We start from the raw sequence: 27,801 nt of genomic DNA, 5'->3' as shown, positions 1-27,801 counted from the left end.
TTACGCCCCTTTCCGCAAGTGCCCGCCCCTTTCCGCAAGTGCCCCGCTGCCTGCTGGGAAACACACAGATCCCAGAGGCAGCGGGGACCGTCCTTATTGCGCAGCGCGACTCGCGCATGCGCAGTAGGGAACCGGGAAATAAGGCCGAAAGGCTCCATTTCCTGATTCCCATACCCAAGATGGCGGCGGCAGCACCCGAGAGACGATCTAGAGATCGGCTTCGGGTGCCGACATCACGGGCGCGCTGGACAGGTAAGTGTCACTATTTTAAAAGTCAGCAGCTGCAGTATTTGTAGCTGCTGGCTTTTAAAAAAAAAAAAAAACGCGGAGTCCCGGAGGACTCCCGCTTTAATGTATGTTTCTTCATATATACAGACACCAAAAAAGTCTAGAAAAATGACTTTCTGTTTACTTTATTCATTGAGCTCCTCACAAGCTCCATACCGTCTTAAACATTTTATTAGTAAATACAATCCTACAATCGTAATTAAATGCAAAATTTAACAATTATGCAGAGCAAGGGTGTAGATATCAATATTTGAGGTAGTTTCAATTACATATAATCAACTATACCGTATTTGTTTCAAATATTTAAGTTGAACTCCAGTCACAAAAACTTTAATTTTAACCACGTAAGCCCTGGGCCATTTGGCTGGCCAAAGACCAGAGCACTTTTTGCGATTTGGCACTGCGTCGCTTTAACTGGCGATTGAGCGGTCGTGTGACGTGGCTCCCAAACAAAATTGACGTCATTTTTTCCCCACAAATAGAGCTTTCTTTTGGTGGTATTTGATCACGGTTTTTATTTTTTGCGCTATAAACAAAAATTTGAGCCAATTTTGAAAAAAAAATTTTTTTTTACTTTTTGCTATAATAAATATCCCCAAAAAAATCTAAAAAAAAAAATATTTTTTTCCTCAGTTTAGGCCGATATGTATTCTTCTACATATTTTTGGTAAAAAAAATCAAAAAAAAATCGCAATGAGCGTTTATTGATTGGTTTGTGCAAAAGTTATAGCGTAAAAGATAGGGGATAGTTTTATGGCATTTTTATGATTAATTTTTTTTTATTAGTAATGGCACCGATCAGCGATTTTTATCGGGACTACTACATTATGGCATTGGACACTTTTGATCAAAAAGCCTAGCAGGCCCCGCCCACTACAGGTTACCTGAAGAAAAGTACAGGGGATAGGGTCAATACAAGACCAGGCACTCTGCACAAGGAGAGAGTAGCAGTAGTCTGGATTACAGGAAGGTCCTGCACATAGCAAACGTATCACAGTGGATTACTGCACAGATCTGGAAGAAATACACAAAACACACCAAGATTTAAAGTGATTTTAAAATCTCTTTTTTTTTGCCCTATAAAAATAACAAACATGTTATACTTACCTGCTCTGTTGCAGTGGATTTGCACAGAGCCGCCCAGATCCTCCTCTTCTCGGGTCCCTCTGCTGTGCTCCTGGCTCCTCCCTCCTGTTGAGTCTTCATGTTCTGTAAAAACAGCCAACTCGTCAAGACCTCAAATCACCTCACTTCTGGTTACTCTCCAGCATCAGTAATTGGAGATTTGGACGAGTTACCTGCTTTCACAAAACACCGGCAGCGTATACACTACGGTACATGCTATAATGAGTAAAAATTGTTAGTCCCGGCCGCTTATAACCAACAAAATGACCGCCTCCAAGGTGGCAACAACTTTTTTCCTCCTTAGCCGGTGTTCTGTTCAAAAAGCCAAGTCATTGTGTACAGCAGTGTATATGCTGCCATGTTTTGTGAAAACAGGTAACTCGTCCAAATCTCCAATTACAGCAGCTGAAGAGTCACCGGAAGTGACGTGTTTGGAGATTTTGACGAGCTGGATCTTTTGACAGAACACCCTTAGTGCAAGCAGCTTGCTATGGGGGCACCTGAGCCGAGTCACATCTCCCTGTGTTCATGCAGACACAGAGCCCAAACCCACCCCCGGCCCCTCTCTCCCCTGATTGACTAGCCGACTTTGATTGACAGCACCGGGAGCCAATGGCGTGGCTGCTGTGTCTCAGCCAATCAGGAGAAAGAATCTCCAATGGCTGAAACACTCGTGGTTATCGCTGGACATAGAGGGCCTTCAGGTAAGTATTAGGGGGGCTGAGGGGGGCTGCTGCACACAGAAGGCTTTTTATCTTAATGCATAGAAAAACTTCTGACTTTACAACCCCTTTAAGTAAAGATACACATGGTTCTTCTATTTAGACAATCTTTTGCTTATCCCGGAGTTCTTCCTTAAAGCGGAGGTCCACCCTAACATGATCATTCCTGCCTGCCCGCACAATGCCCAGAACAGCTCATTTTTGCTGCAGGTTTGACCAGGGGTTCTCAGGAATGGCTGTGTGGATGAGCCACAAATAAGACCAGAATGCAGGATGACCTGTCTAATGTCTGGCTGCTGAAGAAGGATGAATAGTCATCTAAAGCCTCATACACACTATCAGTGTTTCCTTCAGATTTACCAAAACCATATAATATGAGGTCAAACCTCAGGAGTTTCAATGTGTATGCAATCAGGCAGGTCCTTGCACTACATGGTTTTGGTAAATCTGAAGGAAAAACTCAGCAGAAAATCTGATAGTGTGTATGGGACAAAAGCCTTTTGTTTTATTTTGTGTGTTTCTGGGTAATATACAGAAACGGACTGCATTAATTGTCTACTCCGACATGAAGAATACAAGATCACAGAATACATAATATAAGTAATCCCTGAGCAATAAGGACACTAATATAATATAATATAATATAATATAATAATCCAGATTTTCAGATTAATTCATTTTCAGATTATTAACAATGGACATTTGGTGACTGGTTATCTTTAAAGTAAACCTGTCAAAAACAATTCAAACTAATCATATAATGAAAAAACGTACATAAAGGTAACCTTTATTACTAATGTGCTTAATAGATACCTTCCTGTTTGTCCTTTAATGTTATGGGCTGCCTTACTGACAAATGAGGAAGCTCACAAGGTACTAAGAGGCAGTGTCACGCTTGACTTTTCCAAAAAAAAAAAAAGGTAACATTTACTGGAGGCTGAACTGATACCAATACCAGTATTGGTGCCGATACTAAGCATTTGTACAAGTACTTGGTCAGATACCTAAAACCGTTTCCTTTACGATGCGATTTGAGCCCATATGAAATGAATGGACTCAAATCGCAATGCACAGAATAGCAACCTGTCTGAATCACATGCAGTTTCCCGCACTGCTCCTGTGTGAACCCAGGCTTATCATAGTGACTTCAGCCAGGGATCACACAGGAGCGGTGCTGGAAACCACATGTGATTCGGACAGGAATCGCACCAAATTCGTGTTCAAATCGGCTGCGATTCTTACTGGTGCAATTTGAGCCCATGCATTTTTGCAAAGGTATTGGTTAATTGGTATTGGTACTTGATCACAAGTGACGGTACTCATACTCACCCGTACAAAAAAAGTATCGGTGTATCCCTAACATATACTGTATATGTGGCTTCAGTTGCCGATATCTCTGGATCTACTTCAGGGTTTGATATTGATAGTAATCTCTATTTATGCATTTTTCAAGCATATGATTAGTTTGAAATGCTCAGGTTTAGTTTACAAATGAAATATTCAAACATTATTAGATAAGAAAAACGATGCTCTACTTAGCTATTTAAAGCCAAGCCGTACAGAAAAAAAAATAAAAAATCTTTATTTGTATAAGGGTCAGTTCACACCAGATGCAGTTCCATGCAGTTCAGTTTTTTCTGCACCAATACAGGCAGTTCTGGTCAGTTTCTGCACCAGAAACTGACTGCATGGTGTGAACTAGAGCCATTGAAATACATGAAAAACACTGTGCATGCATTTTTAGCGCAGAAAAAAAGCACACAGAACCGAAACTGCGTCTGGTGTGAACTGGCCCTATAAGTGACAAGGGTAAGCACCATAAAGAAGTCGTAGTGTAGTGTAGCAATAGTAATAATAAACTAGTTATGGCTCCATGTGCACCCAGGAGTAGATTCCTCCACCATGAGGCAAAGTATCCACCGAGTCTGCTGTGTCTCTTCCAGTAGTCATTTAGCTCACATTTTCCTGAAAATGTTGATTCACTGACATTATCTTTGCCAAGATATCCCCACAGCGACCAGCGACTTTAACAACTGCAAGATGATCAGCTCTGGTGGGTCCAATGTTAAGAATTGCAATAGGAATCCCCTTTTCCTGGGCTTTAAGTGCAAACCTATAGCCAGAATAAACCTAAACAACAGAAAAATAGGAAATTTAACTAAAAACAGAATCTGTATATGTATCAATTCTCCATCACTATGTGCGAACCCTTGATGCAATGCTATCACCATTAAGCTCTGTTTTGCAGAGCACAGACACATAGGCCTCTTTCGCACAGGCATCCAGGGGTGGTAAAAAAAACAGGCAGTTGAGACGTGGCTTTATCAACCCTTAATTGCCCATCCAAAACATAACATGCAGTCACGGCCAAACAGCCACGATGCTACGCTTTGTGGCCAAGGAAAATTTAACGTTGCATGCCAAGGCAGGTGACACTGCCTATAAAACTCATGCAATGAAGTCAACGAGTGCAGTTGCAAGCCAAGCACTTGGCTCACTGTTGCAGCACAATATTTCTATACAAAATCCCTGTTGAGCTGGAGAAAAAAAAAAGAACCAGTAAATAAATAAAAATACACAATCAGAAGGTGGCAGGATCACCTCCGGCATGGCTAGAAGACCTGCTCTGCTGCCTTCTCAAAAGAGATCCACCGTGGATTGCTTTTCAGAGGGCGGTAGAAACCAGAGTCCATAATCTGTCAAGGTGTCAGACACACTGGATGGTGTCTTAATTAGTCTCCTATTTCAAGCAAGAGAGGTAAAAAGTGGTAAGTATTAACATTTAGCAATTTTCTGAAAGAACTCATTTTAAACTCATATCTTGTTTTTCTATTGGACTGATGCATTTTTAAAATATTACGATATAGGACTAGAGTTAAGAATTATCCAGTCATGGCTTTTTCCTATTTTAATTCTAAATTGTGTCTGAACCCCAAAATAACAAATTTGTGTATTGCAGCTTTCCAATCTTAAGATGTGGGGTCTGCATTCGTTTTCATTTTTAAGACTTTTTTCCTCTCTGTTTTCAACTGGTGATCTGGCCAGTAACACATTTTCCCCATCTTAGGGTGGCTACCCCCACTCCTCCGCTCTATGTATGGAGCAGCAACATAGCCACCCTTGGAGAGCAGCAGTCCAGTACTAGATAGATAGAGAATTTAGATGGATTTTAGGAGTGACCAACAAAGCCTAACTCCAGGTAACACTTTTTAAGTAGTTATAAAAACGTTTTTTTTCCTTTTTGGATAAAGGTTTTACATAAAGCATTGTAAGCACCCCTGTCAGTGGTAAATGGTTTGTCTCAGCCCTCTAACTGCCACGTTTTTTAGACAGCTTAGTCTGTTAGGAATTGTTCACATAAGCATCATAAGTTCAGTCACACTTTTGATAACTGATGAATACTGATTCAGGTTACATCGGTCTGCACATCCATCTTTAGTTCAGATCAGTTCAGTTTAGTTCACATACAGTGGTTGAAAAGGCATACGATTTTTTTCTACCCCTAATATATTCTCTGCATTAAAGGGATTGTAAAGGCAGAAGGTTTTTTTTTATCTTAATGCATAGACCTTCTGCCCCCCCTAATACTTACCTGAGCTCATTTAGATCCAGTGTTGTTGTAGGAGTGTCTCGGCTGCTGCTGGACTCCCCTCCTCACTGGCTGAGACAGCAGCGCGGTCAGTCAGCCAATGAGGAGAGAAAGGGGGCGGGACACAGCTCCGTGTCTGTATGGACACAAAGGAGATGTGGCTCAGATCGGGTTCCCCTATAGCAAGCTGCTTGCTGTGGGGGCACTCAACAGGAGGGAGGAGCCAGAAGCACATAAGAGGGACCCGAGAAGAGGAGGATCCGGGCTGCTCTGTGCAAAACCAACTGTACAGAGAAGGTAAGTATAAAATGTTTGTTATTGTTAAAAAAAAAAAAAAAACGAGACTTTAGTATCACTTTAAGGTAAAAAAACCCTTCCATGATCAGGTCACCCCTAAATACTTACCCAAGCCCTATCTCAATCCAGTGCTGTGCCCAAGAGTAGCAGAGTTGCTCTCTCTCTCCTCACAGGAACTGAGGCAGCAGTGACATCTATTGGCTCCTGCTTGTGTCAATCAAATTCTGCAAAGAGGGAGCAGGGGTGGGGCCGAGCTGCGCGTGTCTGTAGTTCATAGACCCTGGCTTGGGACAGAGCCCACATGAGTGCCCCCATAGCAAGAGGCTTGTTATGGGGGAATTCAGAAGGGAGGAGGAGCTAAGTACACCTGGAGGAGGGGGGGGAACTCAAGAAGAGGAGTAAAGGGGACTGTTCTGTGCAATGTCAGCAGGTAAGTTTAACGTATTTATTATTTTAGGAAAAAAAAAAACACAAGCCTTTACAATCACGTTAACATCCATCTACATGTACATCCATCTACATAGAAAAGGACACAGCCTTGTTCAGTTGAACAAAATGGACCTGAATGGACATGGATATCAGTGGATGTAAACAGATGAGCATCCATTTACATCTGCAAACCCATAGGAGTGAAATACTGTCTGTTTTTAATACAAAAAAGGAAAGATGAAAAACGCACAAATGTAAATCATGCGAAAGGACTCTTAGCCCAGGTTCACACTGAGTGGGATTGAAATTGTGCGAGTTCAGCTGAATTTGCACGATTTAATTCCTGCACATCAGTCCCAACTTCGGGGGGGGGGCGATTTCAGAGACATCTGTGTCTAGGGCCCGGCCTTTTGGCTAGGAACAGAGGAATTTTTGATTCCTGGCCGGAGGGCCTGGCCATTGTATTGCACAATGGTCACATTTTCACTCTCCTCTTCACTATCCCTTTCCTCACTATTTATTTATTTTATTTGTGTTTGTTTGTCACGTTTGTCACTTTCACGTTTTGATGAGTAGGGTGTCGGTCCTCGGACCAATCCTGAAAGTCTTGTGAGAGGGCGGACATAGGCCTTCTGGCTTGGTCCAACCTCCATTGGGGGGCCTACCTTCGGGGAAGCTCCATAGTACCTACTACCTAGGAGGTTCTGTTTCGGCAGTCCTCCCGGGGAAAGGCGGTCTTCCGGCTTCGGCTGTATGACCACTAGATGAGTCTGGTACCTCAGTCCCTGTCAGGAGCCTAACGCCCCGGGGGATCAGGGTATGGCTCCTACCTAGGGAGGACATCAGACACCCGTCTGCACTTTTTAGTGTGTCACTCTTTATGTGTGTGCACTTTTTTTATGCACCGGGTGGAAGTTTTTTGGGTGTGTTTGCACGCCATGGGCTTTTGAAAAAAAAAAAAAAAAATCTGTGTGGGTTGCTGCACAGATGTCTATACAAATTGCACACCTTGAAGTCACCAAAAGTACTACAGAAACTACTTTTGGGAATCGGTGCGGCACTGTAAAGCAATAGCCGCCAATTTGGCATGCAATTTGACATGTCAAGTCGCATTCCAAATCACTGCAATGTGAACCTAGGCTTAAAAGAAGTTGAAAAATGACAACTTACTGGTCGGATCACCAGGTAAAAAAGGAAAAAAGCCTTAAAAGAGAAAACTAATGCAGCAACCACATCTAGGAACTGGTAAGCTGCAATATAATAATTTTTGTGTTTTTAGATACACTTTAATTATAACTCACCTGTTGTATCACCACATGGCTAGAAAAAAAATGAAAATGTCCCTGAGAATGTCAGCTGCTACTCTCAGTTAATAACACATTCTCAGCCCATGGTTTTAGTTACCCATTAACCTTCAATGTTTTTCATGTCTTAACATAAGGTGGATGCACTCTGTGTCACTGTAGTTAAACCTCACCCAACAAAGTTTTGGCATACAATCAGTAATTCTAACCTAATAAAACCAATAGCATTTAAAAAGCCCAATACATCTTATGTTCTTAAAATGCCATAGCAGCGCTCATGTCACTCCATCCATATGTGACAAGCATTTATATGGTTCCGCATGTAAGAAAATAGTGAAATTACTTCTTAAGCAGATGAAGGTCTCAATACAGTGATCCTAGTCGTCATTACTCGTGCACCACATGCCGAGAACGCCACCACATGAGTAACACTCCCTTTAGGGTATACACTCACCAGATGTTAATTTTCCATATGCCTTTTAAGGTAATCCTTTGCTGTCACTTTAAGGACAAGTCATCCACAGATTTTGTCAGGGTGAAAGTATAAATGGCTCCAGTACAACAGGATCATATAAGAAACTAAAAATGCCACGAAGCGTAATCCTGCTTTTCAAATTTTATTTAGGCCAAATGCCCCCCATACAAAATATACCTACTAGCTTGTAAAAACAATAGAGCAATTAGTATAACGTAGCGTAGTCACCGGTCCACTGTGTAGCAAGCTGCTTGTGTAATTTGAACAACCGCACTGTTTCTTCCTAGTGATTCCCAGCTGACCCTGACACGCAAACGTCACTTTCGGTCGTCATGGAGATCATGTACCTGCCCTAAGCTAAAGTCGGAAGTGACGAAACATGTCAGTGCGTGATCTCCATTTTTGATGTGATGTGGCATTTTTACTTTATTATATGATCCTGTTGTACTGGAGCTATTTATATTTTCACCCTGATAAAATCTGTGGATGACTTGCCCTTAAAGTGACAGCAAAGGATTACCTTAAGGTGTATGGAATATTAACATCTGGTGAGTGTATTTTATTTTACTTTTGCATAGTGGCTAGAATCAGCTTTCTTTGAAGAGTTGTTGTTTGGCGCTGAGTGGTGCTGATAGGCCTTCACAGTGCACCTTTTTAAGTAATTCTAACCTAGCAACGCATGTAAACATCACTTCCAATAATTTCTTGTCAAAGGACTTCAATCTAAAAAAAAAAATCCTAATTGTCTTCTAAAAACAGAGTGGGTTTAGATCCTCAAATATAACACACGGTATAACATCAGTGTCTGTCAAGGTTTCTAAAATAATGGGGCACTGTAATATGTAATTTAGTTTGTTTTCTTAAAGCAGTGTTAAATCCAAAAGAAAATATTTATTGCAGCTTACCAATTCTTAGATGTGATGGCTGCATTAGTTTCCTTTTTTAAGGCTTTCTTTCTTCTATTTTCATCTGGTGATTCAGATAGTAATTCTGTTGCTCTTCAACAGCTCTCTTGCAGTTAAAGGGAGGAGACAAACCATTTAACACTTGCAGGGGTGCTTAACCACCTCCTGCCTTCCGTATGCAGAATGACGGCTGTGGGGTGATTCTGTTATCCTGACTGAGCAACTCATGACGTCCAGCAGGATAAGCTGCTTGTATGTGCCCCCGGGGGCGCATAGCATGGCGATCGGTGGTGCGATGTTTCGATCCGGCACACCTCATCTACGATCTAGGTACAGAGCCTCTGACGTAGGCTCTTTACCATGTGATCGGCTGTGTCAAATCACAGCTGATCACATGGTAACCAGGAAGTCCCATTAATCGGTTTTCCTCCATTCGCGCTGACAAGGCGTGGGTAGAAGGGAACCGATCAGTGGCTTGCCTGACAGGGGCTGTCTGCGATGATAATCAGCATATTGAGAACCCATCAGTGCCCCCCCAGTGATGCCCACCTGTACTCACATGTGATGCCGATCAGTGCCCATCTGTACCCACATTTTATGCCAGTCAGTGCCCATAAAGGATGCCAGTCAGTGTCCATTAGGAATGCCAGTCAGTGCCCATCAGTAATGCCTTTCAGTGCCTCCTCATCAGTGCTGCCTATCAGTGCGCATCATTCTTGCCCATCAGTGCGCATCATTCTTGCCCATCAGTGCCGCCCATCAGTGCCCATTATTGCCGCCCATCAGTGCTGCCTATCAGTGCCCATCAGTGCTGCATATTAATGCCTCCTCATGAGTGCCATCTCATCTGTGCCATCTCGTCGGTGAAGGAGAAAACTTACTTATTTACAAAATTTTATAACAAAAACAAAGGATAACATAATTTTTTTCTAAATGTTTTTTGTTTGTAGCACAAAAAGTAAGCAAGCCAGTGGTGATCAAATGCCACCAAAAGAAAGCTCTTTTTGTGGGGGGAAAGAAGATGGAACAATTCATATGGGCACAGTGTCACCTGACTGTGCAATTGTTACTCAAAGTGCGACAGTGCTGAAAGCTGGAAAATGGCCAGGGCAGGAAGGGGGTAAAAGTGCCCTGTATTGAAGTGGTTAAAATTATCTGTAACTGCTCATAAAATATTAGCTGGAGTGTGGGTTTAATTTACTGTTACTGTATTTAAATCTGCTAGTACATCTAACAATCCCTCCCCCCAGACTAATAACACTCTTTCATCCAGTGTTGGAGCATTATAATACAAGAGGTGTGTTCCTGACCACATCACCAGGAGAAAGCAGAGAAAAAAAAGCCTAAGAACAAGAAAACGAATGCAGCCACCACATCTAATAATTGGTAAGCTGCAATATATTATATTTTTGGTTTCAATACCAATGTAATGTGCCCATTTACACAACTGTTACCATAACAGTGTTGTTGCACAAAGATGGCTGATTAAAATAGTAAAAGTGTATTTAGCAGTCTGCCTTTTGTTCCCCTTATCTAACCTATGAACCTATGGTCTATTTACATATATGAGGGGTCTTATATATTTTTATATTTAATAGAGTTAAAAAAGTGCTAAACTTTTTGAAGAACCCTTGTAATTGCAGTAGATATCTGTATATATTGCTTGCAAAATTAAAATACATCTGAACATCTATGTATTAAATTGGGATTGAGAAATGTGCTTTTTACCTGCAAAGAGGAGCCCGCTATCAGAATGGCATCCGCTTGACCTAGATTGTCATAAAGAGAGAACACCACTTCTCTGTTTACTGTATCACCAAAGAACGTCACCTGTGGCTTCAGAATACCCCCACACTTGTCACAGGGTGGGACACGAAAATTGGACACTTGCTCATCAGTCAAGAATACATCACCATCTGGTGCAACCCCATGAGCCTGTTCATTCCAAGATGGATTGAGAGCTATGAAACGTTCCTGAAGCTCAAATCTGCTGCTCACTGTCTGACAACCCAGACAAATCACCCTAAAAAGAAGCAAAAAAAAAACAAATCAGGATCAATTTCCACAGACAAAGGGGTATAGGGATGTTTTCCTTACTTGTGATACACATGTTCCCAAATGAGCCCCTTCCGTGGCATCTGGATGCTTAAAGTATACCTGTCAAAAACTTGGGCAATCCAATTAAAAAAATAAATGTGTAAACAGAGATTATCTTCAGTTAAAAAAAAAAAAACGTCAAAATAATGATTGCATACAGATCCAGTGGCAGTTGAAGTTAAATGCAAAGCTTGGCTTTTCCTGTAAAATCTAAGCTTGGCACTGGTCCCTTCCACCTCCCTATTGAATGTCATACTTCAATATGCTATAGAGAGGCTCAGTGGCTGGTGGTTGGGAGGACTAGCTAGACTTTTTTTTAAAATAGATTTGCTTTTAACTTCAGCTACTTCCATTTCTATTTGAAGGTAACATCTGCTTTTTGATTTTGTCATCATATAACAAAGGACCAAACCTGAAATTATATGTATACAGTGCTTTGAAAAAGTATTCATACCCCTTGAAATGTTCAACATTTTGTCATGTTACAACCAAAAACGTAAATGTATTTTATTGGGATATTATGTGATAGACCAGCACAAAGTGGCACATAATTGTGAAGTGGAAGGAAAATGATAAATGCTTTTCAAAATTTTTACAAATAAATATGTGAAAACTGTGGGGTGCATTTGTATTCAGCCCCCCTGAGTCAATACTTTGTAGAACCACCTTTCCCTGCAATTACAGCTGCAAGTCTTTTTGAGGATGTCTCTACCAGCTTTGCACATCTAGAGAGAAAAACTCTTCTTTGCAAAATGGCTCAAGCTCTTTCAGATTGGATGGAGAGCATCTGTGAACAGCAATTTTCAACACATAGCGTTTTGCTTTTAGGCCAAAAAGTTTATTTTTGGTCTCATGTGACCAGAGCACCATCTTCCACATGTTTGCTGTGTCCACCACATGGCTTCTTGCAAACTGTAAACAGGACTTCATATGGCTTCCTTGTTCTCCAACAAACCTCAGAGGGCTTCAAAGAACAGCTGCATTTGTACTGAGATTAAATTACACACAGGTGGACTCTATTTACTAATTAGGTGACTTCTGACGGCAATTGGTTCCACTCAAGTTTAGTTAGGGGTATCAGAGTAACAGGGGCTGAATACAAATGCATGCCACACTTTTCAGATATTTGTAAAAAAACATTGAAAACCATTTATTATTTTCCTTCCACTTCACAATTATGTGCCACTTTGTGTTGGTCTATCACATAAAATCCCAATAAAATACATTTACGTTTTTGGTTGTAACATTAAAAAATGTGAAAAGTTTCACGGGGTATGAATACTTTTTCAAGGCACTGTATATAGTTATATACACTATGGGCAATATACAATGTATCAAAAATGGAGCAACCAGAATTTGGAGCAACTGTACACGGCAGCCAATCAGCTTCTATCTTTAATTTTAAAAACTTAAAGCGGAGTGCCAGGCTCCTTCCAAAAAAACAAAACAAAAAAAAGTCAGCTGCTACAAATACCATAGCTGCTGACTTTTAATATCAGGAAACGGCTCTCACGTGCTGCCGCTGCCATCTCGGGTAAGGGAAACCGAAAGTAAAGCGGTGCTCTACTGCGTATGTGTGAAGTGCGCTGCAATTTGCGAATGGCCATGCGGTGGGGGAAGGAGGAGGGGGGCGGAACTTCCTTGGATGAGTTGGCTGGGGCTAAGCAAGCCTGAAGTGGGAGCGGGTACCTGTCAAAACTATATACCCTCTGCCTCCTCGGAAGGTACCAAATGTGGCAGTAGAGGGGCAGAGGAGGCAAATAAATGAAGCTTCCCCTTTCGGGTGAAGCTCCGCTTTAAATAGAATACACTTAAGATCAGAAGCTGATGGTTACCAGGCACAGCAGCTCCAGATTCTGTCTGCTCCAGTTTTGATAAATTCCCCACATTGCCTATATCTACCTGATTGAGAACTATTTCATCGTCTTAACCAAGTCTGCTTTCCATTTTCAGAAAAATTCTATATACCTAAAACTAGAATCCACAATCCCAAGATTCATCAGAAACACAGTTGTGGGTATATAGAACTTGACATAACATGGTCCTCAATGGCTTTTTCATTATTGAATTATTTCTGAATGGAAACCATGAGGGACAGCTTGGAAGGAGTAGGAGAAGTTAGTTTTCTATAAATGGTAACTCCACTTTAGTCATATTGAAATTGAATGTTATTAAATATTACCTTTCCTTTTCAATCTGCAACTCTGTAATTTTCTGTAAAATGCAATGCAATATGGCTACCCGGAGGTGTTCTGTACAGAATGCCCCCCTGAAACATAATTTTCTGCTTGTGTGATTGGCTCAACAATTTTCCCAGAAGTCTGCACTAGATACAAGTCAGATTTCAGACATCCAGTGCAACAAAAATTACATTTTTGGTGAGATACTTCCAATAGGAAATCACGTCTAAAGGGATGCAGGTCCAGCGTCTTTCCTCATTAGAGCCCTGCGGGTGCACAACTGATTGATAATTATGAAACCACTCCCATTAGATTTACTTACCACATGGACACAAACAAACACACAGGGATTTCTTCAGAATAACAAAAGGTAGAAACCTGCAACAAAGTTTGTTCAAATACTTGTAATCTACATAGATTACCCAGAGGGGAATGTTTTTTTCTCAACAAAAGTGGAGTTACGCTTTAAGAATAAATTATAGGTATGAATTTTTTTGTACATAGTTATACATAGTAGCTGTAGCTACAGCTAACTTTCAGTTATACATAGTAGCTGTAGCTGCTGACTTTCAATAAACAGACACTTACCTGTCCCAGGATTCAGTGATGTGGTCACCCAAACCGTCCCTTCCTTCTGTCTCCTGTCCCTAGTAATGGCATTCCCACTCTGGGCACCTGGCTGTGACAGCTTGCTTTTGCACAGCCAGGTGCCCACTGCGCATGCGTGCACACATTATAAATGGTTAATGGGTGGCCTCATATATAGAGAATAAATCTTGAACTATTAGTGTGCACCCTCATGCCAATCAGATAGACTTATGCCCCGTACACACGAGAGGGATTAAGTCTGACAGACTTCCGACGGAGTTCTAGCGGAGTTCCGCCGGAGTTCTGGCGGACTTTTCGACCGAACGGACTTGACCACACACCATCACACCAAACTCCGACGGAGTCGAACGTGATGACGTACGACTGGATTCGACGTAGGAAGTTCATAGACAGTAGCCAATAGCTGCCCTAGCGTCGGTTTTAGTCCGTCGGAGTAGCACACACACGAGCGAATTTTTCGAAGGGGACCGGGTCCGGCGGAGTTCCGTCGGGAAAATTTGAAGCATGCTTCATTTCTAAAGTCCGTCAGACTTTTGCGAAGCTAAAGTCCGTTGCAGCCCACACACGAGCGGATAGTCCGCCGGACTCAGTCCGTCGGAGTTTGGATGTCGAAAAGTCCGCTCGTGTGTACGGGGCATAAGAAATATTATCAACGTCTCTGGTCTCCAATCAGAGATGTCCAAGGGGGTGTGTGAGCAAGGGGACTATCACGGGGCACATAGATCATTAAATTAATATAACGAAAATAATATTTATAAAAACAATTTATTAAAGTTACAAAATGTTACATCTTCAGGTATAGGTCACAAATTCATAGGGAAGGGTGAGGTAATTCGACTAGTTTCGCTTCTCAGCTTCTTCAGGATATTACCTACATCTAAAAATACATTAGTTTAATATAATTATAAAAATTGTAATCACATCATACTACATATAACCACATATAACCATTCAATAAAGGAGAAATTATTGAATGGTTATATGTAGTATGATGTGATTAAAATATTTATAATTATATTAAACTAATGTATTTTTAGATGTAGGTAATATCCTGAAGAAGCTGAGAAGCGAAACTAGTCGAATTACCTCACCCTTCCCTATGATATTGATTTAATGATCATATGTGCCCCGTGATAGTCCCCTTGCTCACACACCCCCCTTGGACACCTCTGATTGGAGACCAGAGACGTTGATATTATTTCTTACATTATAAATGGTATCGCAGTCTTCTGGGACCTGTGATGTGTCCCAGAAGACTGCGGGGAGGGAGGAGAAAAGGAGAACTTCAGCTCGGGTATCCTAGGTGACACAAGCAGAAGGGAGTGGGTACCTGTCAAAATTAGGTACCTGCTCCGCCCCCTTCAAAAAAAAGTGCCATTTGGTGAAGAGGAGGCCTTAAAGCAGAACTTTTCTTTTGGGTGGAGCTCCGCTGTAAGATTAGAAAAGCATTACGTTATTGAATAGCTCTAAAACGTTGTCCTCATTACCTGTGGGTGCAACCATGCAACTCAGTCAGACGGCGCTGTCCAGCTTTAGCGTGTAAGGCATCAACATTTTGCGTCACTAACCAATGCAGTTTCCCAGCCTTCTCCCAGTTATATAGAGCCATGTGAGCTGTATTGGGCTTATGAGATGAAAATTGTGGCCACCCCACAAAGTTTCGGGCCCAGTATCGCCTGCGAGCATCCTGACTCCTGACAAACTCTGCATGCTGAATGGGTCTACGTTCAGTCCTGGCATACAGTCCTACTCCCTCCGAACGGTAATCCGGGATTCCGGATTCTGTGGAGATTCCAGCACCTGTCATAACAAACAGTCTCTGCGAGCAGAGCACAAAGTCTTGGAGACGTTCCACTTCATTTGGATGAGTCGGTGGACAGACTGGGACATAATCTGAGAGGCTGCGTCTGATCAAGGCAGTGCTCTGCTTTCCAAACACAATAGCACATTTTCTGACAGAGATCCGCATAGTTTACTTTCTGCAAAATAATTAGAACATGTGTCAAAGAATTCTGCAATCTAGTACCATATTGTTTTTAAAAGACAACATCAGTCAGGGTAAAGATAACCAGTCAATTCTGCCTGTGCATGTTATATGCATTTCCTTGTCCAATTGTTTTATAAGCTGCACTGGTGCCTGCAAACTAAAATCTGACTTTACAAACTAGCGTGTCCTTATTATTGTTCAATTATCTAATGGCTGACGGAGGAGTCACTGCAAGAAGCAACTGCATTGTATGTAGTGGTTTCTGGTTGTGAGCTACATAAATTTTGGAACATAAAAGCCTCGTACACACGATCCGGTTATTGGCCTACAGAGCATCAGACTTTTGTCCAAAGGGCGTGTTCCAGGAACTTGCATACTAATGGCACACAATTGTTGGCCAACAAACATGAACATAGTGATGTACTACATCAAGGTTCTCCAAACTTTTCAAACAAAGGGCCACTTTATTGTCCTTCAGACTTTAGGAGGGCCGGACTGTGGCCAGCAGGGGCAGAAAATGTCACGGGCCCAGCATCAGTGAGAATAAATATGGCACCAGGGTTGGTGGTCAATAGGAGGAGTATTCCCCCTATTAGTAGGAGGAATAGTATTCCATCATTGATATCGGTGGAAGATATAATGCCCCATTGTTGGTGTCAGTGAGAGGAATAGTGCCTCATATTAGTGTAAGGAGTTGTTTCCCAAGGGGCGCATAAAAGCTAGCAAAGGGCCACATCTGGGCCTTGGGCCTCAGTTTGGAGACCCCTGTACTACATGGAATGTCAGCTCTTGAGCACCACCCTTTGGGCACCTTCTGCTAATGTTGTGTTTGGAGAGCATTGATTATGAGTATGCATGTTTGTACTTTGGACTTTTGTGTGATGGACTTGTGTACAGATGATAGGAAAATCTGACAACAGACCATTGTCCGCCGAAAATTTACTAGCCTGCCATACAACATTTGTTGGGCGAAAGTTGGACAAAAATTGTCTGATGGAGCGTACCAACGGTTGGATTTTAGGCAAACAATCTGTCATCACACAGTTCCCTGATGAAAATCCAATCGTGTGTACGAGGCTTAAGGCTGGGTTCACACTGCAAGCCAGAGTGGCTCCCAGCAGGGGTCCGGTGTGTCCTGGTTCACCGTTTCAGGTCCGATTTCAGCCCAAATTTTGGGCTGAATTCAGACCTGAAAACGGGCAAAAAGTACCACAGGACTCCTGTGCAATTCGCCATAGAGAGCCAGTCACAATCTCTGACATGCGAATTGGATCCAGAGAAATCCGCACTAGTGTGTACATAGACACTTTTTAACTTATTTTACCTTCAAACAGTACCTCCAAAACATACAGGGAACAAAATATTTTGCACATATGGCTGAATTTTGTATTTAATCTGGAATTCTCCTCTTACAATCAATCTTGAAAATAAAATTGCCATTGAATAGAAGACATGGAATACTCACCTCTCCTGCTTTCAACCCTGCCTGTCTCTGCAGAAGTGAACAGAAAGCTCTGCATCTCCCCAAGGTAATACATAAAACCTGGCCTGTTAGTGGGCCCTGAGGACAGGGTTGATGACCACTGCTCTAGATGACATAGCAGAATCTGACACTTTCAGGGAGTGTTGATTTTCTGGTGTCCCATTAAGCATTGAGGTCCCCCCTGCTGGTCCCTACAGGATATAGCACAACAGGGGAACCAGGAATTTGACACTCCTGGAAGTGTCGGATTCTGCAGTGTCTTCAGCTGTCACTTTTCCATTACTTCTGCAGACATCGGCAGTGAGGGCAGGGGCAGAGGTAAGTATTCCCTGAACAAAAGATTACAACGCACACATACAAAAATGACATTTAAATCCTGCAAGGCTATTTAACCACTCCTACGCAAATCACTGTATATGCAAACGCCAGATGCACGCCGGGGTACTTAATGCGCGTGGCCAGCAGGTGCGATAGCCAGCCACTCACGAGAGCCAGAACGGGGATTTGTGTGTGTAATAACACTGCCGGCAATAGCACCATCCGAATCGGTGCAACGCTGATTCCTAAAAGCAATTCCTGTACTACTTTTGGCAACTTGAGAGCCGGTTCACACAGGGGCGACTCGTCGGGTGACTTAGCCGCCTGACAAGTCGGGTCCCGCTCCGTGCAATGGAACCGTTCTAATCGGAGTGACTCAAGTCGCTCCGACTTAGAAAAAGGTTCCTGTACGACTTTTGGGGCGACTTGAGGCGACTTGCATTGACTTCTATACAGAAGTCGTTTTGCAGGTTGCCGCAGTGGTCGCGTCCAGGTCGCCTGAGGCAGTCGCGCTGTAAGTCGTGCTGCCTCAGTGTGAACCAGACCTCAGGGGCGATTTTAATAGACATCTGTGCAGGAACCCACACAGATGTCTGTCAAATCGCCCCCGAATTCGGACTGCATTGCCGGTTTGAAATCGCGCCAGTTCAGCTGAATTCAAACCTGCCCTCAATGTGAACCTGGGCTTAGTGATGCTATTACTGTGCTGCTCATTGTTCTTGCTGGAGGCTCAGACAATAGGAAGCAAAGCCACTTCCACTCTTATTTCAGTATTGATACAATCCCTGACATTTTCACTACTAACTTGTTATACACAGATTCCAGTATCTCAGTCCAAGTGAGACCATGCAGATGGTAATATAAATCATACTAAACAAGCTGCAAAAAGTATATGTAGGATAACATACATAAAAATGAATCAATAAGCAACATGCCACACTAAACCATGTGATTATAAATTAATATGAAATATGAAAACCATAGAAACCATGAAGAATAAGAAAAAAGTTCATACAGATAATCTGAACAGTCCATATGCTGGATCCAGGTGCTTTTGATCAGAGTATTTGTGTGTCCCAGCTCCACCTAAAACATCACATGTGCATACACCAGTGAAGATGTCTCCTTACCATAAGATGTGTGACTCTCTGTGAAGAAAAGTCTAAGGCCGGGTTCACATATGTGTGGCCGTGGGTTCATGCCTGGGGTTCGATGAGTGTCTGCTCACCGGTTCGGGTGCGATTGAGGTCCTCATTTCTGCCTGAATTCGCACCTGAACCGGACCCAAACACGCACCGAACCCTTTTTTCAATCCAGACCGTGGCCGCCCCTGACTTGTGTGAACTGGCTCCATTGAGAGATGATCACACTGGTATGTCATGCAAATTGGATGCGTCAAAACCCACATCCAATTTGCATATGTGTGAACCCAGCCATAGGCTCCATGCACACTGGGCGTAAAAAAATTCCAGTTCCCTTGACAGAAAAAAATGCTCATATAGAGCGTTCTTTGTATAAAGTTTAGACGAGTTTAGGAGAGTTTTGCGTTTCTTCTGCCAGAAAGTTCCAATCAAAAACATAAACTGGAAGGGTTTATTTTTCCTGCCTCTAAATGTTGAGCTTAACCACTTAAGCCCTGGACCATTTTGCAGGCCAAAGACCAGACCACTTTTTGAGATTCGGCACTGCGTTGCTTTAACTGACAATTGCGCGGTCATGCGACGCGGCTCCCAAACAAAATTGACGTCCTTTTTTTCTCACAAATAGAGATTTATTTTGGTGGTATTTGATCACCCCTGCAGTTTTTATTTTTTGCACTATAAAAAAAGAAAAAGAGCGTTGATTTTGAAAAAACGCATTATTTTTTACATTTTGCTATAATAAATATCCCCCAATAATATATAAAAAAACATTTTTTTCCTCAGTTTAGTTCAATACGTATTCTTCTACTAATTTTTGGTAACAAAAAAAATTGCAATAAGCGATTATTGATTGGTTTGTGCAAAAGTTATAGCGTTCACAAAATAGGGGATAGATTTATGGCATTTTTATGAATAATTTATTTTTTTAAATGGCGGCAATCAGCGATTTTTATTGTGACAGCGACATTATGGCAGACACTTTGGACATTTTTTACACATTTTTGGGACCATTGTCATTTATACAGCAATCAGTGCTATACAAATGCACTGATTCCTGTGTAAATGACACTGGCAGTGAAGGGGTTAAGTGTGTCCTAGGGGCGTGTTTCTAACTGTGGGGGGCATGGCTGTGCATGACACGTCACTGATCTCTGCTAAAATCACACGGGGCAGAGATCAGTGACACTGTCACTAGGCAGAACAGGGAGATGCTTGTTTACATTAGTATCTCCCCGCGGCAATCGAGTTTGCGGGATCCGCGATCGGACTCGTGGAGGTTCCAACCGGTGCCAGCGGTGCACGCGCAATTGCGCGGGGCAAATTTAAAGGGACGTACCTGTACGCCCATTTGCCTGTCTGTGCCATTCTGCAGAAGTACATCGGCGCACGCCGGTTGGCAAGTGGTTAAAATGCCTGTAATCGTCCTAATTTTTCAGTTGACACCCACTACATAGTGTTCTATATCAATCTTTCATCAATTATTTGTTCCTACTCAATGCAGGTAGGACACACACACATTCAATATATTTTTTCTGCACACATTCTTCTCTCTAAAAATTCATATAGTAAAAAAATAATGCAAGTTAGCTGAATTCATACCACTCATAATGCCTTATATTACATTTCACTACTTTTACTTACATCCTCCTTTGGCTTCAGTGTTGTCAGCTTTCCAATGCCCCCCCCCCCCCCCCCCCATGCTAGCCCAGCTGTACTCAATTCTCATTTGATGTTGCATCAATACAAGCTACCTGAAACAGGTAGATTCTTGGAGACACAGTCCTGCTTATATTCTTTGTTTTTAATTTAATAGCTTTATTGGAATGTTTTTCCTATGATATCTCCACAAAATATGTGAGTCTACACAATATCTATCTGATTGTAACGTATATGTTATAAATAATGCTGTTTACTATATATTTTTATATAGCTTGTTTTTGACTTTGTTATCACTATACACATATGTACACATATGATTGACCTTCTTGTAAACGTCCCTGAAGAAGGAGACATAGATATTCTGAAATGCGTTGGGTGAATGACAAGAACTTTACAGTCAATCGTTGGTGATTTTGTACTTTGTACACAGTAATTGTAACCATTCCAATATACTTTGTTTTTATCCTGTGTATTATGTTCAATAAAATACTTTTTTTTTTTTTTTTTTTTACAAATTATGTTAGTGCCTTAAAAGTCCACTTAGGGGACACCCTCTTTTTGTCTAGTTAGTTTGGATGTGGCACCTTACAGGGACACCCTCACCTATATAATTATTGTGTAATCGTCCTAATGTGCATGGACACATAGGATAACATTGAGCTGCTTCTACAAGCAAAACACAAAGCTTCTGTAGGAGCAGCAATTTTTAAGTCAGCGTGCATGGAGCCTAAAAGTGCTTGAGTGGAAATGCACTTGGTATTAAGTTTTCCCCATACAGGTCCTCCGTCAGTCAGAGTCTCTGGCAATAACAAGAAAGAAAGACCAACATACAGAGCATGTATCAAAAAACGGTTATACACACAGTATCTCACAAAAGTGAGTACACCCCTCACACTTTTGTAAATATTTTATTCTATCTTTTCATGTGACAACACTGAAGAAATTACACTTTGCTACAATGTAAGGGTCCATTCACACAGGGGCAACACGACTTGTAGGCGACTTGAGTGAGGCAACTTGGACACGACTTGAGTTAAGATCACAGCGCGACTTGGGACGACTTCAACACGACTTGTGATGACTTCAACCTGACTTGGGACGACTTACAAGTCGCCCCAGGCCAGGCGACTTTTGCCGTGGCCAAGCAGAGAATGAGCTCAAGGGGGAACTCCACGCCAAATTTCTGAAAATAAATTGGCGTGGGTTCCCCCTCCGAGAGCATACCAGGCCCTTAGGTCTGGTATGGATTCCAAGGGGAACCCCCTACGCCCCCCTACGCACGCCCCCCCCTCCCCCAAGGCACCCCCCCATGTTGAGTGCACGCGGCCTGGTACGGCTCAGGAGGGGGGGGCCGCCCGCTCGTCCCCACCCCCTTTCCTGGCCGGCCGGGTAGCGTGCTCGGATAAGGGTCTGGTGTGGATCTGGGGGGACCCCCACGCCATTTTTTCGGCGTAGGGGGTTCCCCTTGGAATCCATACCAGACCTAAGGGCCTGGTATGCTCTCGGAGGGGGAACCCATGCCAAATTTTTTTCAGAAATTTGGCGTGGAGTTCCCCCTTCAGAGCTAATAATTCTGTCAAAGTCGCCTCCGTATAGACAGAAATCCGACTTGGAGGCGACCTCCATTGAAATCAATGGGTACCGGTCGCCTACAAGTCGGATTCAATAGTACAGGAACTTCTTTTGAAGTCGGAGCGACTTCAGTAGTGTGCATTAAGACAGCTCTCATTCACTTACATTGGTTTTTAAATGTTGTCCGACCTGAGGCGACTTGGGGCGACTTGAAGTCGGATCCCAAGTTGCCCCTGTGTGAACGGACTCTTAAGTAGTGAGTGTACAGCTTTTATAACAGTGTAAATTTTCTGTCCCTCAAAAGAACTCAACACACAGCCATTAATATCTAAACCGCTGGCAACAAAAGTGAGTAAATCCCTAAGTGAAAATGACAAAATTGGGCCCAATTAGCCATTTTCCCTCCCCGGTGTCATGTGACTCTTTAGTGTGAATGGGGAGCAGGTGTATTAAATTTGCTGTTATTGCTCTCACTCTCTCATACTGGTCACTGGAGGTTCAACATGGCACCTCATGGCAAAGAACTCTACGACCCCTTTCACACTGCCGCGCCCATAACGTCGGCGGTAAAACGCTGCTATTTTTAGCGGCGTTTTACCGTCAGATTTGCAGCGCATTCCGGTCGCTAGCGGGGCTCTTTTACCCCCGCTAGCAGCTGAGAAAGGGTTAAAACCACCTGCAATAGCAGTGTTTTGCTGGCGGTATTGCAGCGCTGCCCCATTGATTTCAATGGGGAGCAGCGGTGGAGGAGCGGTAAACACACCGCTCCTTCGCCGCTCCAAAGAAGCTGCTGGCAGGACTTTTCCTGACATCCTGCCAGCGCACCGCTCCGATGTGAAAGCCCTCGGGCTTTCACACTGGAGACAATGGTGCAGCAGTTTGAGGGCGGATTGCAGGCGCTATTTCTAACGCTATAGCGCTTGCAAAATTCCCTCGTGTGAAAGGGGTCTAAGGATCTGAAAGAAAGAATTGTTGCTCTACATAAAGATGGCCTAGGCCAGTGGTCATCAACCCTGTCCTCAGGGCCCACTAACAGGCCAGGTTTTATGTATTACCTTAGGGAGCTGTAGACTGGAATACTGCAATCACTGAACAACAAATTATATCACCTGTGATTTATTTCCATTATCTTGCAAACCTGGCCTGTTAGTGGACCCTGAGAACAGGGTTGATGAAACTGAGCTGCAGCAAAATGGACAAGACCATACAGCGTTTTAACAGCACAGTTTCCACTCAGAACAGGCCTCGCCATGGTCGACCAAACAAGTTGAGTGCACGTGTTCAGTGTCACATCCAAAGGTTGTCTTTGGGAAATAGGCATATGAATGCTGCCAACATTGGTGCAGAGGTTAAAGGGGTGGGGGAGGTCAACCTGTCAGGCTCAGACCATACGCCGCACACTGCATCAAATTGGTCTGCATGGCTGTCATCCCAGAAGGAATCCTCTTCTAAAGATGATGCACAAGAAAGCCCGCAAACAGTTTGCTGAAGACAAGCAGACTAAGGACATGGATTACTGGAACCATGTCCTGTGATCTGATGAGACCAAGATAAACTTATTTGGTTCAGATGCTGTCAAGCGTGTGTGGTGGCAACCAGGTGAGGAGTACAAAGACAAGCATGGTGGAAGTGTCATGGTCTGGGGCTGCATGAGTGCTCTAAATAGTAAAAAAATCTTGCAAGCTACCATAAACATATACCAATTTTTAATCTAGACAGCTGCTAGCACTGATCACATCCCATATGACGGTGCAAACGAATAAAATACAGAGGAAAGTGGCGTGCTATCTTAATCTTGGCATGTGATAACCACAATAAATTTCTATTTCCGTGTGTACTTTCACAAATCACTGTAAATTATATACTTAAGACTGTACCTTCAATATTACAAATATCTCCGATACATAAAGTGCCCTAGTGACAATAAAGTGACTCTGTGCACCAATATAATGCAATGTGTAAACTCATATCATCAGTGTTCCAGTGCACTAAAGTGCTACGTGCAAACTTCTATGCTGAAAAATTCATGTGAAGACATGCGCTGATAAAAAAATAATAAATATAAAGTCCATTCCAAATAATCAGATCCAAAGAATATTGGTGATAACCAACGTGTTCTTGTGTACACTCAGGTGCTCCCCCCTTCAGCACTCACCTTAGAACCCGTGACCTTGCAGTTAAGCTTGCTCAAAACACGCATTTGAACCTCCTCTGGGTTCAGTGTCTGTACTGGGATCCTGGGCCGATCGCTGGTACATTTTCCACATATAAGTATAGCAGAGAAGTGTGATATCATTTAACCCCTTGTTGACCAGCATACGGCGATATACATCGGCACAATGGCACAGATGGAGCGGAAGAACGGGGAGATGCCTTTGTAAACAAGGCATTTCCCCGTTCTGCCTAGTGACAGGACAAAGATCACTACCCCCTGTCATTGAGAGCCGTGATCGCTGTCATGTGATTAGTAGCCCATCCCCCCCCAGAGTTAGAATCACTCCCTAGGACACACTTAACCCCCTTGATCGCCCCCTAGTGTTTAACCCTTTCCCTGCCAGTGTCATTTACACAGTAATCAATGCATTTTTATAGCAATGATTGCTGTATAAATGACAGTGGTCCTAAAATAGTATTAAAAGTGTGTGATGTGTCCGCCATAATGATAAAAATCGCAGATCCTCACCATTACTAATAAAAAAAATTAAAAAATCATAATAAAAATGCCATAAAAATATCCCCTATTTTGTAGATGCTATAACTTTTGCGCAAACCAATCAATACACGCTTATTGCAATTTTTTTTTACCAAAAATATGTAGAAGAATACATATCGGCCCAAACTGAGGAAAAGTTACCAGTTACACTTACCGGTAATGGGTTTTCTAGGAAATCTTCCAGGACTGCACACCTGAGTAGGCCTGCCGTCCTGGAAGATGACTGGAGAAAATTTTGTTTTTTTAGATATTTTTTGGGGGATATTTATTATAGCAAAAAGTTAAAAATATTGCTTTTTTTTCAAAATTGTCGCTCTTTTTTTGTTTATAGCTTAAAAAATAAAAACTGCAGAGGTGATCAAATGCCATCAAATGAAATCCCTATTTGTGGTGAAAAACAGACATAAATTTTGTTTGGGTGCAACGTCGCACAATTGTCAGTTAAAGCGACGCAGTGCCGAATCGCAAAAAGTGCTCTGATCAGGAATGGGGTAAAACCTTCCAGGGCTGAAGTGGTTAAACTATTTTATTTATACAAAACACTAGCCACTTTAATAGGATACTCACATTTAGTGGGTGCTTCAGTGCACCACTCTTTACAGACCAAACGAAAACACGCTGTGACTGCTGAACTGGTGTGTCCTTTCCATGCTGAGACTGCTCTATTGTCTCCTGAGGGTACAGGATGGTGCAAAAGTGCCTCCGACCAGCACTGAGTCTATCCAGTGGTCCATATCTGTACCTTGCAGGCCGTTCAGTGCATGGGAACTGGCGCGCTTTCCAATCACAAATTCATAAGTACCAGGGGCAGGAAGTGACATGTATGTCATACCACTATGCCTCAACGCGTTTCACATGAATAATGCATCATCAGTAGCTTCCTCAGTTCTCAGAGCTCCCCGAGCAGAGAGCCAGTGACTGTCAGTCCCCTTTCACACTGAGGCCGTTTTCAGGCATTTTAGCGCTAGAAATAGCGCCTGTAAAGCTGCCTCTTATGTGGGGAGCTGCTTTTACACGGGGGCGGTGCGCTTGCGGGATGATAGTAAAAGTCCTGCAAGCAGCATCTTTGGGACAGTTTGGGAGCGGAATGGGCAACCCACCGCAACACGGCCGTTTCTAACCCCTTCTTCAGCCTCTAGCAGGGGTTATAAGCGCCCCGCTAGTGGCCAAAAGACTCCACTAAAACAGAGCAAAAGTACTGCTAAAATTAGCGGGCGCTTTAGCGCTAATGCACAAGTGACCCCAGTGTGAAACGGGTCTCAGTCACCAGCTCTCTGCTCTGTCCCCTGCCCCTGGAGCGCCAAGCTGTGGAGGGAGCGGGAGAGCCAGGTGGGCGGTCCAGATCCTGACCAGATGATCGCGTTCCTCCCGAGCCTGGACCGGCTCTGTGACATCAGCTGACTTCAGCCCGCTGTCTGCTGAAAACTGGTGACAGAAGTGCAGAACAGACTGTACTCCAGTGATACATAAATGTATAGCCAAATGAGATTTCATTGTACTTCTCCTTTAATAAATGTGCAACATCAAACTGGGTCCCAGAGGTGGCCTATGATGCTTTAGGCTAGGGGGTCTCAAACTGGTGGTCCTCCAGCTGTTTGCGAAACTACAAGTCCCATGAGGCATTGCAAGGCTGACAGTTACAAGTATGACCCAGGGGTGGACTGACAACAGATTATGGGGCCCCCAGGCAATCAGATTATTGGGCCACACAGTATACACAAACACACACACACATACAGTATACAATCACACAGTATACACAAACATGTTTCTATTGGCTGAGAAGGTACTGGAGAGGTGGGGCAGCTATAATCTCTGGATTTTTAGACCAAGAGGATGTCGGTAAGGGACATTTCAGAGAAAGATGTAAAAAAAAAAAAACACTAATTTTTATATACTGTCCCTGGTTTTACTGAGGCTGGCAACCCTGATGGGGCCCCCTAGTGGAATGGGGCCCTCGGGCAGTGCCCGAGTGGCCCAATGGTCCAGGAATGCCCTCTGCATTCACTGTCACTTTCTCCCACTTAACCAAGGTTGTAGTGACCCCCACACGCAGAGGCATGATGGGACTTGTAGTTTCGCAAAACAGCTTGAGGGCCGCCAGTTTGAGACCCTTCCTTGCTTTAGATCTTGGTGCCACCGGAAGTCCCATAGCACTTTGTTGCTAAGAAGGTGAGAACATGATGGATGGGACGCTCTTCTATGCCACAAGGGTCTAATGGGGGTTACACTATCACACTGCGCCCAGGGAGGCTCTGGGAAAGTCACATAGCAGTAACACTCTGTATTAAATTACATATCTAGTTATATATTAATCCTGACGTCACCAATGACGTCACACAGCACGTCCGCGTTCACAGAGCACAGCAAAAGGAGGGGTGACTAAGTCCTATTCTAATCACCTCCTCCTAACCCGAGCAGCCTCCATAATACAGTCATAGTGTACTCATGGGGATCGGGAGAGAAAACGAGGCACACTCATTACACTTGACTGAACGTCCTACACGGTACACACTCACCTACTGACGTCACGGCTTTTTAGAAGTCGAACACTACATTTCCCATAATCCTCTCACCATGAACCGGAAGTTCCGCTGATGTGTTTTTTTTTTTTAACAAGGAAGCAGCACGTGGAGGAAGTTATTGTTATATGTGGCTGTGAATAGGTTTTACTTGTAAAAAGCTGCAACCTGAGAGAAGCCTGCAGAGGGGGAAGGGGAGCTCTGTAGGGTTGCTGGTAAAATGCATACCCATGTACAGGAGAGTTCTAAGGTTGGTATTGATATCCCAGTAAAGGTGACACCCATAGGGAATGGATGTTTTAGATTGCAGTTTCTGGGGGGATCAAATGTGATAAGAACTTTTCTGCTCGCAAGCAAATCACAGACAGAGGGGTTTATGTGTAAA

General features: G+C 43.1%; 1 protein-coding gene across 2 annotated transcripts; it reads right to left on the bottom strand.

The window, feature by feature from the left end:
* Positions 1 to 397: 397 nt before the first annotated feature.
* On the bottom strand, positions 398 to 27,483 carry SIRT4 (sirtuin 4). 2 transcript variants are annotated; one of them, XM_077461450.1, is made up of 4 exons: positions 27,414 to 27,483; positions 15,508 to 15,999; positions 10,863 to 11,157; positions 398 to 4,265 (listed from the first exon to the last, which is right to left on the bottom strand). In XM_077461450.1, exons 2-4 carry the CDS (start codon positions 15,987 to 15,989, stop codon positions 4,086 to 4,088), a joined length of 957 nt encoding a protein of 318 aa, XP_077317576.1. In that variant the 5' UTR covers positions 15,990 to 15,999; positions 27,414 to 27,483; the 3' UTR covers positions 398 to 4,085. The 2 variants fall into 2 exon arrangements, with proteins under 2 accessions (XP_077317576.1, XP_077317577.1); XM_077461451.1 differs by lacking the exon at positions 27,414 to 27,483 and adding an exon at positions 25,462 to 26,734.
* Positions 27,484 to 27,801: the final 318 nt, after the last annotated feature.

This window comes from Lithobates pipiens, unplaced genomic scaffold (genome assembly GCF_037356315.1).
Source record: "Lithobates pipiens isolate NorthernLeopardFrog02 unplaced genomic scaffold, aLitPip1_a1.2 Scaffold_3, whole genome shotgun sequence".
Lineage (NCBI taxonomy): Eukaryota > Metazoa > Chordata > Amphibia > Anura > Ranidae > Lithobates > Lithobates pipiens.
The sequence above is the reverse complement of the archived record's forward strand: the minus strand, read 5'-3'. Positions and strand labels throughout refer to the sequence as shown.

Bases quoted from the DNA above. Each gene is read 5' to 3' on its own strand.
- SIRT4 (XM_077461450.1), bottom strand. From the start codon at position 15,989: ATGCGGATCTCTGTCAGAAAATGTGCTATTGTGTTTGGAAAGCAGAGC. The intron at 11,158-15,507 runs GTAATGAGGACA...GCTTCTTTTTAG, and splicing joins TTGCATGGTTGCACCCACAG to GGTGATTTGTCTGGGTTGTC. The intron at 4,266-10,862 runs GTAAAAAGCACA...TCTGTTGTTTAG, and splicing joins TAGCGGGCTCCTCTTTGCAG to GTTTATTCTGGCTATAGGTT.